At 55.7% G+C, this 16,120-nt stretch overlaps 1 protein-coding gene across 1 annotated transcript in view; it reads right to left on the reverse strand.

The window, feature by feature from the left end:
• Positions 1 to 16,120, reverse strand: part of DDC (dopa decarboxylase) — a 42,012-nt gene that overhangs the window by 16,842 nt on the left and 9,050 nt on the right. The window contains exons 2-7 of the mRNA XM_031671089.2: positions 15,670 to 15,896; positions 12,515 to 12,628; positions 11,510 to 11,629; positions 4,715 to 4,849; positions 3,690 to 3,833; positions 578 to 644 (exon numbers count right to left, since the gene is read on the reverse strand). Coding sequence (XP_031526949.2) covers positions 578 to 644; positions 3,690 to 3,833; positions 4,715 to 4,849; positions 11,510 to 11,629; positions 12,515 to 12,628; positions 15,670 to 15,870 — 781 coding nt within the window. The 5' untranslated portion in view covers positions 15,871 to 15,896. The remainder of the gene's footprint in view (positions 1 to 577; positions 645 to 3,689; positions 3,834 to 4,714; positions 4,850 to 11,509; positions 11,630 to 12,514; positions 12,629 to 15,669; positions 15,897 to 16,120) is intronic.

Below are 16,120 nucleotides of genomic sequence, written 5' to 3' on the forward strand. Positions count from 1 at the left end.
CAGCAAACACGCGAAGCCCACGCCCTCCTCGGGGGGAATCCAGCCTTTTCATACTGATTTGCTCCATCACTTTACGTAACTTGCTCAGCTACATTCAGGAATTCCGAAAAGGCCAGAATAAAACCGTGCCTGGGAGACTGCCTTCAAGGACGGAAAGTTTTCGTGGCTTCATGCACAGGACCCCCTAAGAGAGTCTGAAGAGTTTTTCCTCCTCAGGAGGGCGATGTCACCTTGCAGTCTTATGTCACCGTGACGTCGCTTACAAAGCTTTCCTCTTACACAGACTGTGTGGGTGCAGCCAAGCTTAACTCTCGTCCAATGAGCCCAAATTCTGAGGTGATGGAGTTCAGCGTAACCAGGTTTGCATCGTTGCAAACACAGTGTTAATAATATGTTATAAAATGTTAATATTCTATTATAATATATTGTATTACTATTTAATTGTATTATATTTTGCGTAATATATTATATCATGATGTTAAGTTACTATTATGGAGGAGAGCCCAAAGAGGCAGGCGACTTAAAGTCCCCGTGGATTGAGAATATTTTCCAAAAGGAAACTTAATCAGATACTTACAGACGGGCCCCACTTCTAAGAGATTATCAAACGAGCAGCAGGACGTGGTTCCCAGGGTAGCCACCACCTGGAGGGCAACAAGCAGACCGCTTTTCAGCCCTTCATCATAGTCACCCTGTAACCTCCACACGCACACACGGCCACCACCCCACCCCCAGGTCGAGCCCGGAGCCTTGAACGCCGCGCCGGGTGGACGGAGGTGAAAAGCGAGGGATGCGTGTTTAATGTTTGCAAGGAAGCATCACGGTGGGCTGACGTGGCAACAGAAGAGCGGGCCGTGAGGCTGTGCAGGGCACTGGTAGGGCGCCAGTGCTGCGGAGGGGCGGGCATGAAGGCGTGGACACGTGCACAGCATCCTGCGTTCTGCGTTATCCAGATCGTCATTCCTTCCAGGAAGCAGGAGTGTGTGTGTGTGTGTGTGCGTGCGCACGCGCGTGCGCCGAGGGCAGGACAGCATCCCCAAGGGACAGGCTGCTCCGGGGACAGCATCCGGTCAGCTCAGAGCCCCCCCCTCCAGGAGGCTGTCCAAGAGCATTGCTCCCTGACTCTCATCTGCCACCCTTGTCCTTCTGCACGATCCTGTCCCCAGGGACTAACTCCAGCCCTCCAAGGGTGAAGCTTTGCTCTCGCAAGGAGATTCCCCAGAGACCCTGCCGATGTTGAACGGAACGCGTCCAGGGTGTTCCCAGGAAGCTCTGAGAACCGTGGCCGCATGCCTGTCCTCCCGCCCAGCCCTCGGAGCGCCGAGCCGTGATCACACCTGCACAAGCGACTTGCAAGTTCCACGCACGGGGCCGTCTCCCCGTCTACACCCACCACGCTCTCGAACCCAGGGTCTGCGCCTTATTTCTTTGTTTTGCTGGGAAATCGCCCTTTGCAGGGCACAGAACAGGTGCTGAAACCCTTGCTGAGTGCAAGCGCTCTCCGAGGGGCCCAGAGCATCTTCTGTTCCCAAAACCAAAGAGCCTCACTGACTGACGTCGGCCGGCGCTGGCTGGATACCGCAATCTCTCCTTCGATGTGACAACAGGGTCTTTCATTCATTCCTGGAGCCGCCAGCAACGCGGTGTGCTCAGAACCGCACACAATCTAGTGAACGTGAGAACCTGGCTGGAGGTATCTCTGTACAGCACGGGGAACTGTATTCAATATCTTGTAGCGACTTACGGTGAAAAAGAAAGATGGATTTATGTGTGTTCTTGTGTGACCGGAGCACCGTGCTGTGCACCGGAAATTGATACAACACTGCATACTGACCGAACTTCAATAAATATATATATACACACAAAATAAGTAAATAAGTTGACCTAATTACCTCCCCCTGCAACAAAAGATAAAAGAACATAAAATAATTGTATTAAAGAAAAAAAAGGAATGACTGGTTTGAGTGCACACTGCCAGCCAGGCCTGGGAACGCTGCAGACAGGACGTTCAGTCGTCACATGCTCGGGAGCTGGACAGTCCGTGCCCCCGACTTTACGGGTGGCTTAAGTGAGGCTCCCGGAGGTGGCTCCGAGGACACGCAGGCAGGGGCAGACTGACACGTGGCCCCGGGTGAGCTTAACTCCTGCTGTCCTGCAGGCTCAAGAGCCCCTTCCTAGCATCCGAAGCCCTGCGCAGCTCACGAGGGCGGCGTGTGGGTGACACGGGGACCCAGGCTCTCCGGAGGAGGTGCCAGGCTGGCGGGGCCCTGCGTGCCCGGTGTTCTAGAAGCCTGTCCTAATTCTCAGAAGCCACTTTGAAGCCGGCACCTGCTCTGCTCCGGGCTCTGATTACCCCGGCTCAGCTCAGTGATGCTAACCTGATTTCAGCCGCTCTGCAGGAGGCATAATCACATTTGTGCGGTCCTGGGGCCCCGCGCCGGCCCCTCCCCTCCCCTCCCCCGACATCCTCGGGCCCGGCTGGCCGTCCCCTCTGCTCTGACACAAGCCCCGCGGGCAGGCACTGCTCCTCCTGACCTCAGTAAGCTAGGAAGGCACACCAGCGCAAGAAGAAAGGGAAACTTTATCATCACAAGCCCCGGCCAGTCCCTGGAGGGGCCGTGATTCCAATTTCCCAGCTCAGATCTGCCAAACGCATCCTCGCTCTCAGCCGCAGCCCCCTCGGAGAAATCAGGTTGGTCTGCACCTCAGGATCACGTGCAGAATTACAACCACCGGCCTGCATTTCAGCGGGAACTCCCCAGCGACACGTCCAAGCTCAGACTCCATCCTTCCCGGACCAGCAGCCTCTCTCTCTGGCTGCCCTGGCCCCCGGCTGCCCGTTTAAGACAACCGGTTGCACTTCCTCGCACATCCTGGGACCCTCCACATCTCTGTGCCTTTGCACAACTCGTTCCTTTCACAAGAATCCGGGGTGCGTGTGAAAATCTGAGAGTCGCTGTGACGCGTTCCCAGTCCCTGGACAGGCTGGCGAGCGTAAGCTGGAGCGGGGCCTGGGCAGCTGCATTCCCACAGCTCCCCAGGGGGCCCCAAAGTGCCGTCAGATGACCGCCCCGGGGCCAGTGCCTTGATGGCAACATTTTACTGTCATCACATTCGACATCTCGGTCCCGACACTGAATGCCACCACGACCACAGCCAGGCAACTCCCCAAGCTTCCGCCCTCTGCCGCCCCGACTATTTCTTCCCCACCGGAAAATGCCCACTCGTGCACGGGAAAACCAGCTACTCCCTGGCTAGCTGGACGTCTTCATTACGTCATATCAAATTATATTTTAATTAGTCACTGCCTGCTTGCAACACATCTCCCACAGGTGGCACAGCCCAGCGTCCAGGCAGCCGGGCATTCCTGGGTTTCGCTTTGAATTTGGCTCACTCGAGTGTCACTCATCTACCAGGACGAGCGGCCGTCACATGGTGTCACTTTGAACGGGAGGCGGAAGGAAGACTTCTGGGCTCAGCTGAACCCCCCAGGCTGGGACCCCCTGTTACCTGTTTCTGAGATGAACACAGGTGAGGGAGGAAGGGAAAATACTGGCGTGTCGGTTGGTCCAGGATCCCTCAAGCCGAGGCAGGCCAATAGACAGCAGGTGCACTGCCCAGGCCTGCGACTCCCCTGGAAAGTGGCCCCCGACGGGCCCTGACACTCCCCTGGGGCCACGTGGACTTACGAAGAAAGGAATCAGGCCAGCGGCTTTGTCGCGCTCGAGGGCCTCCTGCAGGGCGGAAGCTCGCAGGGCAAACTTGCCATCGGAGGGGATCGCCTTCAGCTTCACTCCCCCGATCAGTCCAGCTCTCTCCACCGAGGAGTGGGCCTGCGAGGGAGCGGCAGGGCAGGTGGGACTCAGGAACCGGGCTCCGCGGGGCCCCCACGCCTCTGGGTGCAGCTCCTTCCCGCCCCGCGCCCTGCACCTTCATTCATCCCCTCATCCTGCAGAATCCTCTTTGGAGGGGGAGGTACTGGGCCATACTGGGGGCATTTTTCACCCACTGGTTTGAATTCTCCAGCAGCAGTGAGCTCCTGGATGGCACACCCACAGGCGCACCTGGACACCCGGGCTCAGATCCGGGCGCTGCCTCCGGCTGGGGGGCCTCGGGCAGCGGGGGGCCAAGTTCAGACAGTGAACGCTCCATGGGTGGGGTCTGGGGGAAAGGAGCCAGGGCAGGGCAGCCCCACAGGATGGCGGTCCATCCTCTCTCAGGGACCCTCAGGGAAGAAATCCAACGGTGACTGAAGTCGCCACCCTCTGCCTGCAGCCCCACCCGCACGGTCGCACGCTGGACCCCGTCCTGGGGCCCCGGGCAGGTGCAGGTGGGGTGGACACAGCCGGGCACAGTGGCCTCACGGCACATTGGCTTTCTTTTCAACTTGATCTACCATGTTCTCCTCTTTAATGCGGGCGTCTGTCTTAGTCATACCCTTAGTCTGTCCTTGCATTTGAAATGGTGCTGCCCAAACTGGTTTGATTTTGCTCTGACGTAACATAAAACATTGCACTCACGGGGGCTGGATGGGGCTGGATGGGGCTGGATGGGTCTGGATGGGTCTGGACGGGGCTGGATGGGGCTGGATGGGTCTGGATGGGTCTGGACGGGGCTGGATGGGGCTGGACGGGGCGGGATGGGGCTGGACGGGGCGGGATGGGGCTCAGTGGGGATGGGGATGGATGGGGATGGATGAGGCCAACACACCCACCTGGTCGGACGCGTAGGCCACCAGCTTCTCCATGACGGCGGCCTGCGTCAGCCCCGGGGAGGCGGTCTGCAGGCATCGTATGACTTTGGTCCGAGCGGCCAGCAGGGCCACCAGCGTGGCTTCACTGGCGCTTCCCTAAAGCAAAGAGAGGGTCCGAAATGAGCCTCCAAGGAGTCAGGATCTTGCCTTGGGAGACGTGACCTGGGGTCTCCGTGTTTTTCTTAGAAGATGAATCTGAAATCACAGCGGTCACTCTCCTGAACACCTGGATTGCCTCTTGGGCTCTTAGAGTTGTTTCAAAGTCACTTTGTCTGTTTTTCGTTTTTTGGTTTTTTTTAATGGAGGTAACCAGGGGACTGTACAGCACAGGGAACTATATTCAATTCCTTGTAATGAGCTGGAATGGAAAAGAATCTGAAATACATATATATATGTATATATGTGTGTGATGGAATCACTTTGCTGTACACGTGAAACTAACATTGTAAATCAACTACACGTCCATAAAAAATAAGAATTAAATTTTTTTTAAAAATGAGATCTTTGGAGTGGGCGCCAATCCCGCCTGGCTAATGTCCTTGTAAGGACAGGAGAGGCGAGGTCATGGGGAGAAGACGGCCGTCTGCCGGCCCCCACCTTGACCTTGACGTCCGGCCTCCAGGCTGGGAGACAGTCCGTGTCTGCAGTGTGAGTGGCCCCGTCTGTGGTGCATCCTTGTGATCTCCTTAGCAAACTGATGCAACTAAAATCAACCCCTTATTTTGGCAAAGTAGTAAAGGATGCTGCTAAATTGGGAGGGGCTGAAACATGACTTGAATTCGGCACTCATGGGGTTGTCCCATCCAATTTGCCAAATGACCCTGTTGTTAGAATTTGTCACCTTCAGGTGGGAGGCCGATGCTCAGGGAGACAGAGTAACTTGCCCCAAGTCACCGGCGAGTTAGCAGCCAAGGTCAGGGGTGAGCCCACATTTATCACCCACTTCCCTGTCTCCCCTGCTCACGATCACGGAGCCAGAAGCAAATCCTAGAAGAAACCACGAGCTGAATCGTATTACCGATTCCAAAGAAAGGCAGATTCTTACTGACTAGGAGGAGATTGCTAAAGGTTCAGAGCCTCACAGAGAAAGATACAATGAAACAGTGAAAGAGGTTAACCTCTCTTGTTAACATTTTATTCTACATACACGTGTCTGTAATCGCCTCAATGTAGCCTCTCCGGTGGGTTTTAGATTTTCCTCTGGCCACATTTCCACTGGCAAAGAAACAGCTGGGGAAGTGAAGTCGGCGTCGGCAGGCACCGACTTCACACGTCTGTGTCTCACGTCGTGTGTATGTGTGTGTGTGTGTGTCGGAGACGTGGAACATGGAAAGGTTACTGAAAGGCTCAGCTCCCCGGATGGGGGTCCTCCTCACCCCTACGCCCCCCCAGGGGCGTGCAGCCCCTCCCTACACGCCACCCTCTTTCTGAAGCCTTGGAGCATCACCCCCACACGTCCACGCTCCTCTGATGAGAGCCTTGTGTCACCATCAAATTCATTATGGGGCTTCCTCTGGGCTCTGTCCTTGTCTGAGAGAAGACCCCCTTTCTTCAGGCAACAAAAAGGGATTTAAAAGAAAATGCCCCATAAAGTCATTGCCAGTCAAGCAGCCCCTTACCAGCTGGGCGGCGGTGATGGTGCGGGGGCACCAGTGGGTCTCCTGGTCTTTTTGGGGAATCAGATCTCTGCAGGGGGCCAGGGGAGCTGCTCTTGTGCTGAGAGCAGAAATGATACTTTGCTTTTCTGCAGCGCAGGAAGGTTGCCATGGCGAGTGGTGGAGGGGCAGACGGAACATCCCTGAGGCTGCCGATGCCACCAGCAGACACGTCTTTTCATCTCCTGGGTTTTCACGTGTCGCCCCACCCACAGCGGGAAATTGGCTTTTCTTCCACGAGACCTTTCAAATGCAATTGAGAGACTAATTTCCTGGCCCTGTTTGTCCAGCTCAAAGGATGACTCGCCATTTGACTCAGACACCTGTCACCGCTGATGCCTGGCAGCGGTGATTATGGCTCGGGGGGTGGGGGAGGCAGGGGCGCCAGCATCCCCTGTATCCAGGGCCCCTTGGCTGTCACCGAGCTCAGGCGCTCTCCGGGACTTTGCAAATTATAGACAATCAGCCTTGTCAGCTGGGAAGGGAGGGCCTCGAGCAGACGTGAGGGGCTGTTCTCATCCAGCAGACCGAGTGGACTGGGTTCCAAGGGGGCTTGAATTGTATCCTGGGCTGAGAAATGTTGGAATCACTCCCAACCAAACCCTAGGGCTTCTGTGCTTTCTGGAAAATGGGTTCTTCTTTAAAGCAAAAGATAATTTTTAAGATCGAGCCCAGGGCAGCATGCCCACCTCTGGACACTCTCACCCAAGCAAGCGGTCAGGGGTGAGCTGGTCGGACACTCCCACATGGACCAGCCATGCCTCTAACTGGCTGGTGCCCTTGGGCCTCGCTTTCCTTATCTGTGAGCGAGATTGCGGATGATCCCATCAACCCTCCTAATTATTTGGAGGTTAAAAAATGGACTCATAAAACACAAGAAGTAAGTTAAAAACACAGCCTAATTCAGAGCAGGTATTGAATTAAAAGTAGCTATTATAATACATCCAGGATTATGGGGTATTTGTAAGATTTTTGGAAAGTATCAAATTCGAGGGATCATCTTGGGCTGCTGAAAAGAAACAATGTGAGATTGTTTCAGTTATAACCTCCAGTGACTGAGGAAAACTGCTTATATTTTGGTTTGGGGTTGATTTGGGGCAGAACAGGAGTGGAGAGTATGGACTGGACCAGCACGACCCCAGCAGAAAACCGACATCCTCTTAGAACATTGCTCACCCCCATCCTCGAGGGTGTCCTTTGAAATCTGATTTATAAGAGGGAAAAATGTGACATTGTATAAATAGCCCCCATTCGTATACATTGTGGCACACTGCAGACAATCACGCAGGATATTCTCAAAGAATATTTAAACCATGGGGAATGCTCACCATAAAACAGTAAAACATCACACGGAAAATCTGTACAATGAATTGCATTATCCCAGTTTTGTTTATGTGTAGGTACACATACACGCGCACACACACACACACGTATTGAAATAACACGGGGAGGAAGTATGCCCCCAAAATGTTTCCAGATCTTTTCCATTTTTATAGCAGACGTCTAGTTTCCATAAGTAGGAAGGGGACAATCCTTTTAAGTGGGATGACAATACCGGGATGGACACAGAAGGCACGAAATTGGCAATGTGGGAAACTGAGACCACGATGTAAAGAAAACCACAGGAACCCCCCCAAAACACAGAGGAGAAGATGACCAAGAAAGGAAAATAACAAAAGAGAGCTAGCAATTGTGGAAAAGGTCCCCAATCCGTGGGAAATCAAAGTTCCTGGAAAAGAACTAAAGTGGGAGAGAAATGTTCCCAGGTGAAGAAGGAGCTGAGTCTGGCGTTAACAGGGCTCCCCCAAGGCTGGGGAGTGGGGAGTGGGGTCAAAGTGAAAAGAAAGGTCTTGGCAAAAATGTGTGTAATTATAAAGAAAAGGTAAGTCTATACCATAGGACCCAGGAATCCCACTCCTGGGCATATATCCAGAAGGACCCCTACTTGAAAAAGACACCTGCACCCCAATGCTCATAGCAGCACTATTTACAATAGCCAAGACATGGAAACAGCCTAAATGTCCACTGATAGATGACTGGATAAAGAAGCCGTGGTATATTTATACAATGGAATACTACTCGGCCATAAAAAAGGATAAAATAACACCATTTGCAGCAACATGGATGTCCCTGGAGAATGTCATTCTAAGTGAAGTCAGCCAGAAAGAGAAAGAAAAATACCATATGAGATCGCTCATATGTGGAATCTAAAAAACAAAACCAAAAACAAACAAACAAACAAAACAAAGCGTAAATACAGGAGAGAAATAGACTCATAGACATAGAATACAGACTTGTGGTTGCCAGAGGGGCAAGGGGTGGGAAGGGACAGACTCGGAGTTCAAAATTTGCAGATACTGACAGGCATATATAGAACAGATAAACAAAATTATCCTGTACAGCACAGGGAAATATATACAAGATCTTGTGGTGGCTCACAGTGAAAAAGAATGTGACAATGAATATATGTATGTTCACATAAAGAAATTAAATAAAATAAAACCGCTGGTTAGCAAGGACATCTGGCAAAAGAAAAAAAAGAAAGAAAGAAAAGAAAAAAAAGAAAAAGTGTTACAGCACCTCCAGGTCCAGAACTGAGTTGAACAGAATTCGAAACCAGGGCCCCCCATCTCCACCCTTTCCACCCTCCATCCCCCAACCTGTCGAGCCCTGCCGCCTTCCTCAGGTTACAGGGTCCATCTTCTCTCCTGTCCACACGCGGGCTCTTCACGAGCAGTGATGCCCCAGAGAATCAGGACCGAGGTGCTGGAGACCGGAAAGCCACCTGGCCCTCCCCCCACCCATCAGGTGCAGCTGAAGGGGCGTGGACAGCCGTCCCCACCCCAAGGCCAGAAGGAGGCTCGGAACTCCTATCCTGGAGTGTGTTTTTTCCAGTGCAGAGTCCCTGACAGGCAGAAAACTGACCAGGGTTGCTGAGATGTCTGCATTTGTGAGAAAAATCTTAGCCGCTGCTGTGTTGAAGTCCAGTTCGCAGCGTCACATCGGGGCTTGGCTTACGCACTTGAAATCACTCACAATCACTGCTGTAGGATGGAGGGCATTAGAACACCCAGGAGGTGAGGCGGGAGGGGCCGGACGGGAGGGGTCTGAGCCCAGCCTCGCTGGGCACACGGACCATTTCATACGGAGTAACGCCAACAGTTACCTGCTTATCAGTCCTATGAGTAATGAATGGACCATTGATGCTCCCAACCAGAATCATCACACAAGAGCGTCTATGACTCAGCTTCCGTGCTGACCCCAAGCACGGCTGGGATGATTTATCTCAACCCTGGCAGCAACCAGCCCGGCCCCGTTGGACCCGACAGAGGGAACTTGTCTCCAGCTTCAATGTAGCAGGCCCGTTTCTCGTAGCAGAATACGCCCTCATCACCATAATAAACATCTTCGCAGCCATCCTTTTCCTGGGAACATCCCGTACATGGCAGAATTACACACAGGCACCTTCATTTTCAAAAGCCTCCTGCCGACCATCTCCTTCACAGGAATCTGAGCATCCTGTCCAGGATCGCACGAACACCAACCTATGTACCTCTTATGCAAACCCCTGCCATCACACCAGGGGCTCCGCCACGAACACAGGAAAGAGGCCTGACCACAGAGCTACTTTGGAAGAATAAATAGACCGGGAGCAAGAAGGCGATGGGTCACAGAGGAGTCAGCCATCGGCCGCGGCACGAGGCCTGTCTATCAAAGTGCATTTCAGCATCTCTGCGCCAGAATGACCCGACGTGCAGGTTAGAAGGCCGACTCCTGGGCCCACCTAAGACTTGGCGAGTCTGCACCTGTAGGGGTAGGTCTCCCTCCATGACCCTGACACGTACTGGATGAGTTTGGCCGAAGAAGACACTGCTTTCATCTCAGAACCTGTGAACCTTCACCTTACATGCAAGAGGGACCTTGCCAATGAGATTAAGTTAAGAACGTTGGTGCAGTGGGGGATTATTTTGGATTATCTGGATGGACCCAATCTCATCACAGGGATCCTTAATAGTGAAGACTCTTTCTCATCTGTGGTCAGCAGGAGGTGTGGCCATGAAGGAAAGGTCAGAGAGATGGGACAGTGCAGGCTCTGAACACGGAGGAGGAGGGCCGCGGCTCAGGAATGCAGGAAGCTTCCGGAAGCTTCCAGAAACTTCCAGGAAGCTTCCTAGAAAAGGCAAGGGCAGATTCTTGCGTGGAATCTCCAAGGTGTCAACCCTGATTTTAGCCCAGAAAGAGCCATGTCAGGTCCCTGGCCCACAAGAACTGTGAGGTAACAGGTTTATGTTGTCTTAAGCCAAACACAAGGGAGTTTAAAAACCCGGGTCCGGTTGAGCAGTCCCGACCCTGGAAATTGGGGCTTGCCTCCTAGTTTTGCTTGGCCACACTAGCCCGGTGACCTCACGCCAAGGCAGCCGGGCCTCCGTCCCCATCGGTCCGGTCAGCAGAGCCACAGCTGGCCTCAGTGATGCTCAGAGCCTTTGGGAAGACAGTGTCTGGAAAAGGAAATTCCTTTTTCCACTCCCAAGTAAACGGTGCTTCCCCAGGGGGTGTGATGGGCTGGATGGGGCCCCTCTTTAGTGCCAGAAAAGAAAAAAGCCAGCAAAACCAGGTCTTCTTAGGTAGCACTTGTCCTGCTGACGTTACACTGTGACTGTCACTCACGCGTGTCCTGTCCCTCTCCAAGGTGCACGCCAGGTGAAGAGAATGAATTCAATCAGCGCAGAGAAAAGGCAGCGTCTCTCGGGAAGGGTCGGTCCCCACAGGTGGGGGCGGGGCCTTTCTAGTCACAGCTGCCCCTCACTGCACCGAGGACAGCCCGAGGGGTGGTCCCGTCATGGTTCTGCAGTCAGAGGGGGGTGAACTCAGACCCCAGCTCTAGAACTTACCATTGGGAACCGACGGACCAGTTCCTGGCTGCTCTGAGCCTCAGTTTGCTCGCCTGTGAAATGGGAGTCTGAACACTGCCCCTGATTTATAGTGTCCTGGTAAGGATGAGCTGTAACACATTTTTCCACAACACGGCCATCGCCGTTTCCCTCCGTGTGGCCCGGCCAGCGCGTCCCCGGAAGATGGACCCCCGCGCCCTCTGCCTTACCTGGATCACCCCGCCCCCTTCTCCAGCTTCTCCAGCCAAGAACGCCTCGGGCAGCTGCAGCATCCGCCCCAGCCAGTCCATCATCACCGTCTCCAGCTCGGTGCACGCCGGGCTGGCGGCCTGTCCAGGGAGGGAGGAGAGGAGTGAAGCAAGGGAGGGCTGGCCTCTCCCGGGGCGGGAATCGGTTGGAGGGTGCGGGCTGGCCCTCCCATCGCAGGGCTCCCAGTGGCCAGCAGCTGGGGGCACGGCCAGCTCTGCCGGAGCTGCAGTGTGCTGTCCATTCAGGATCCCACGTGTCCTTACACGCCTCGGGCCATTTGTCACCCTGAGTCATCAGTCAGTTCAGCATCAAAGCATCAACAAGTGGACGCCCGGGACCCAAAAGGCCAATGGCAGACCGTGGCCTTGGAAGAAGCCCCCACAGTGCCATTCAGTCCCCAGGGCGTCCTTGACACCGGGAGACGGGCAGCTCCCCGCCCGAGTGCTCTGCGTCCCCAGGGTGCCGTGCGGGGTGCAGCTCTGCCCACGCTTCCCGGCAGGGCTCTTCCCTGCGCTGTGTCTGCACAGAGGAAGGGCCGGGGCCTGGGGGAGTGGAGGCAGCGGCTGGCACTTCTGATGGTCTGGAGCCTCTCTGGGGGCAGCGGCGGGAACACAGGGGACGGGACGTGGGCATGGCGTCCCTCAGATGGCAGATTGTACAGAAATCCTCTGGTCTGCTTGGGAGACGCGCAGAATCAGGCCTTGGGCTGCGGAAAACCCAGCCCCTCGGCGTGATTCTAATGCACCCTCTAAAAACACCGCTGTGCAGAATTGGCTTTTGGCTATTAACACCGTTCCAGAAAGTTCTTTCTAGCTCCCTCTGTTTCCCTGTATTCCAGATTCCCCTACGAGGCTGAGCCCTTCTCCCCTCCCACAGGTGCCACCTGCCACCCGCCAGGAGAACGTGTCCCATGTCCCCATGCGGGGCCACCTCCCTGGCCCACCCCCAGGCCACGTGACACTCACCCAGGAGAAGCCGATGCAGCCGATGGCCCCACACAGCATGTCTGCGAGCATGGCCGGGTACGAGCTGGCCGTGGGGAAGTAGGCGAAGAAGTAGGGGCTGTGCCAGTGGGTCACCTGTGCGGGGACAGGACGGTCACTCGGGGGCCCGGGAGGCCAGCCCATGGGCAGAGAAGCCTGGCTGCAAACCGAGTCTCTAAAAACAACCCCGTTTTCCGAGACTGTAAGGTGGCGAGGCGCACCTGTCAGTGACGGAGATGCCCCGGGGCCCCGTCTCTTCGTGTTGCAATATTGGTTTTGCCAAAACTGGTCCTAAAAAAGCGTCTATATTGGGGAAAAAAGGCCTGATTTTTGAGCCTCCTTAACTCTCTATACAATCCCTTTCATGCAGCCAAGCATCTCTCTCCCCCAGATCCTTCACTTCCTCTGTCCCCGCCCTGCAGGCCTCACCGGGGTGTGTGGGGCCAGGACGGCACTGAGACCACATCCCGGTGTCGGGGACAAGGAGAGGATTGCAGGGACACAGTCGTCCAGGGGGATGGGAGCCGGGCAAGCCCCTGGGGCTGGAAGGTCTAGCGGTCGGAACACAGGATCTACTGGGAAGATCTCAGGGTTTGGGGAGAAAACTAAGGAGGAGAGAAAGTGGGGGTGCCCCACTGGGTGTCCCACCCCGTTTTTGCTTCCTTATGTGTCTTTGCTGAAGACATGCCTGTCGAGCGAGCACAGAATAAGGCCTTCGGGCACCCGCACCCCCGGCGGAGGAGACAAGGGAGCAGGGACTGTCCTTCAGTGTCCACTGGGGTTGGTACCATAATCAGCGTCCCGCAGACCGAGGCGAAGCCCGGACCTCCGCATCCCTCCATTCCGGGCACACTCTTTGATTTTCTGGGGGGCTCAGCCCCACCACCCCCTTGGGCAGGACAGCACATGCTCCAGGTTCTCTCCCAGCTCGAACCTTCTCCAGGCCCGTCTCAGGATCCCCAAAGGCTGCCGACAATGCCCACCCTGGTCATGCCCGTGGTCCGGGGTGGAAGGCGGACATCCCTTCCTCCAGAGCACTGGGCATCAATCATCCGCTGTCCCAGACGTGAGAGGGGAGCCGACCTGGACCTCTGCGAGGACCGGGAGCCTCCAGCAGGGTGTGTGTGGTCCCGGGAACGAAGACCAGTTCCCACGGCCACCACGGCCACCCCCACATCTGCAAGGTGAGGGCGGGGAAGGACCCGGGGGGGCGAGGAGTCGGCAGGGACCCTCCTGGGGCACTGAGGGGAGGGACTCTAGCTGCTCAGGAGTCCAGAGCGCTCAGAGCCATTCAGCCTGGGTGTGCATGTCTGTGCATGCATGTATGTGTGTGTGCATGCGTGTGTGCGTCTGTGCACACGCGAGCTCGGGGTGCAGCCAGGCCCAGGGCAGAAGTCAGCATCTCAGTGGACTGACTGACGGAGCAGGTGACCTGTGGGTCTGAAGGGCTGGGGAATGTTCTGGAGGGAGGGAGGCACCCAGCACAGCTGGGGCTTGGAGGCTCAGGCAAGGGAGGCTGCTGGTGAGGCCGAGAGGCCCAGAGGCACAGCAGGCCCGCTGTCCGGAGCTCACGATGCTCAGAGAGGCCCCGAAAAACATTTTCACTTCTTTTAAAATCAGAAGAAAAAGGTTAAATTGCAGGTCAAAGAAAAATATAATCTGTAATGATAGTGTCTTTATGCCTATGCAGTGGTAAACCATAATTTCCAGGGGGTGAGAGTGTGGCCATGGGCATTCCGCCCCCCTTGGGCACCTGGAGGCCCTCACCGCGCCCCCCCCCACTGGGTCTGGGAAAAGACGAGAGACCCTCGACTGGGGACACAGGCAACTTTGCTTTCCCTCTGGACCGACACTCACAGAAGGCAGGTGGATGTGCCCGCATGGGCCCTGCAGACGCCCCGAGAGCCTCCCGCATCACACAGCCAGCAGCTGGCGGGGCCGGGACTCCCACCCGGGGACCCTGCCCCAGAGCCCAAGCCGGCCCGGCCCAGATCTGCACAGTGACTGCCCCTGTCTGGCCGACCGAGCAGGGAGCTCTCAGATTCCTCAGGGCCCCTGCTGCCCCTGCCAGGACTGCGGTGCTCCCTGAATTCCTGCATCCCCCAGTGGGGTGGTACCAGGAGCTGGGGCCTTTGGGAGGCGTCGGGGTTTGATCAGACGGTGAGGGCGGGGCCCCGGGGGGCGGAAAGGCCCTGCGAGGGCAGTGAGAAGGCATCCGGATCTGCAGGGAGCCTTGACCTCGGACGCCCAGCCTCGGAGACCGGAGAGCAGCGTGTGCACCAGCCAGCCGCAGCGGGGCCTTGTAGGCCGCAGAGCAGACAGTCCTGGGCCTGACATTTCCCCGCATTCCCCGGCGGGGTGGGGATTTGAGGCTGAGCGGTGCAGTGTATTTGCACAACCTCTGGGTGAAGACCAGAATCCTATGCCTGGCTCAAAGCACAAACATCAAGGGAGACTCCTGGGAGGATGCGGGGAGTGGGTGGAGGACCGATCAGGGGGTCTGAGGCCTGAGTCACGGCCCTGAGGCCCCCCCTCGGCGTCACAACTGGTCCTGGCTCTTCCCCGCCCATTCCTGTCTGCGGCCCCGGGCGACCCCGTGCCGAGGCTCACTGGCCCTAGACAGAGGCCTGCGCTGGTGGCCAGGCTCTGGGAAAACGCAGTACCACGTAGCCCATTCTCAAATAAAGTAAACAGAACATTTCTTCCACACACATGATTTAGCCTCTGCAAAACACAGAACTCCTGGGGCTACGCCTCCCTTGGCACGATTCACTTACTTGAAACCGGCCACAGGGGTTCACTTTCTGCCCCCAAGTCATGGAACGACTCTCTCTCGCGCACCAGGGTCTCAGGCCAGGGGACTGACCTGGGGGCTGCACTCATTGCCTTTGGGGCCCACAAGATCTGGGCTGTAATGCTGACATTGCTTACTGGCTGTGTGACCTTAGGCTGATCACTCAACCTCTCTGGGCCTCCATCCCCTCACTTGTAAGACAGAAATGAAAAAAAAAAAAACCCTCTCTCCAAGGAGATGGTTGTGAGGATTAAAAGGAATAATTCACGTGCATTTCCCAACGCCCAGTAGGTACCAGGTTACCACGAGCATCCCCATGCGCCAGCCTTGCATATAGACTTACCCCTGGCATGATTATCTTCTCCACGTCATTAATGATGTCTTCAAAGGTGTCTGGCTCCTGGGGAGCAGTGGGGGGGATCAGAGGGCGCAGGTAGCCGGGCTCCACGTCGGGGTAGACCTGGCGTGCCTCGATGCCTTCCAAGTAGTCGGCCACATAATCCACCATCTCTTTCCCTCTCCTTCGGAATTCGTCTGCATTCATGGTGACCGGGCTTCGTCGGGGCAAAGCTGCACAGAGAAAGGAGAGAAATCTGTTGGCAAACTTGACAACGTCTAAAGCGGAGACGGGCAACGCCAAGCCAGCGTGGGACCGGGGAGCACAAATCTGACCCCGGGTGAGACCTGTTCCTTTGGCTTCAACCCTGTGCCCTGTTTTCTGGGCTCAGTCTTGCTGGCTCTGCACCTTTTGTGAAACAACGTTGCCTTTAGCCTGAAATAGGCAGAAGAGCCGG

This window comes from Vicugna pacos, chromosome 36, assembly GCF_048564905.1.
Source record: "Vicugna pacos chromosome 36, VicPac4, whole genome shotgun sequence".
Lineage (NCBI taxonomy): Eukaryota > Metazoa > Chordata > Mammalia > Artiodactyla > Camelidae > Vicugna > Vicugna pacos.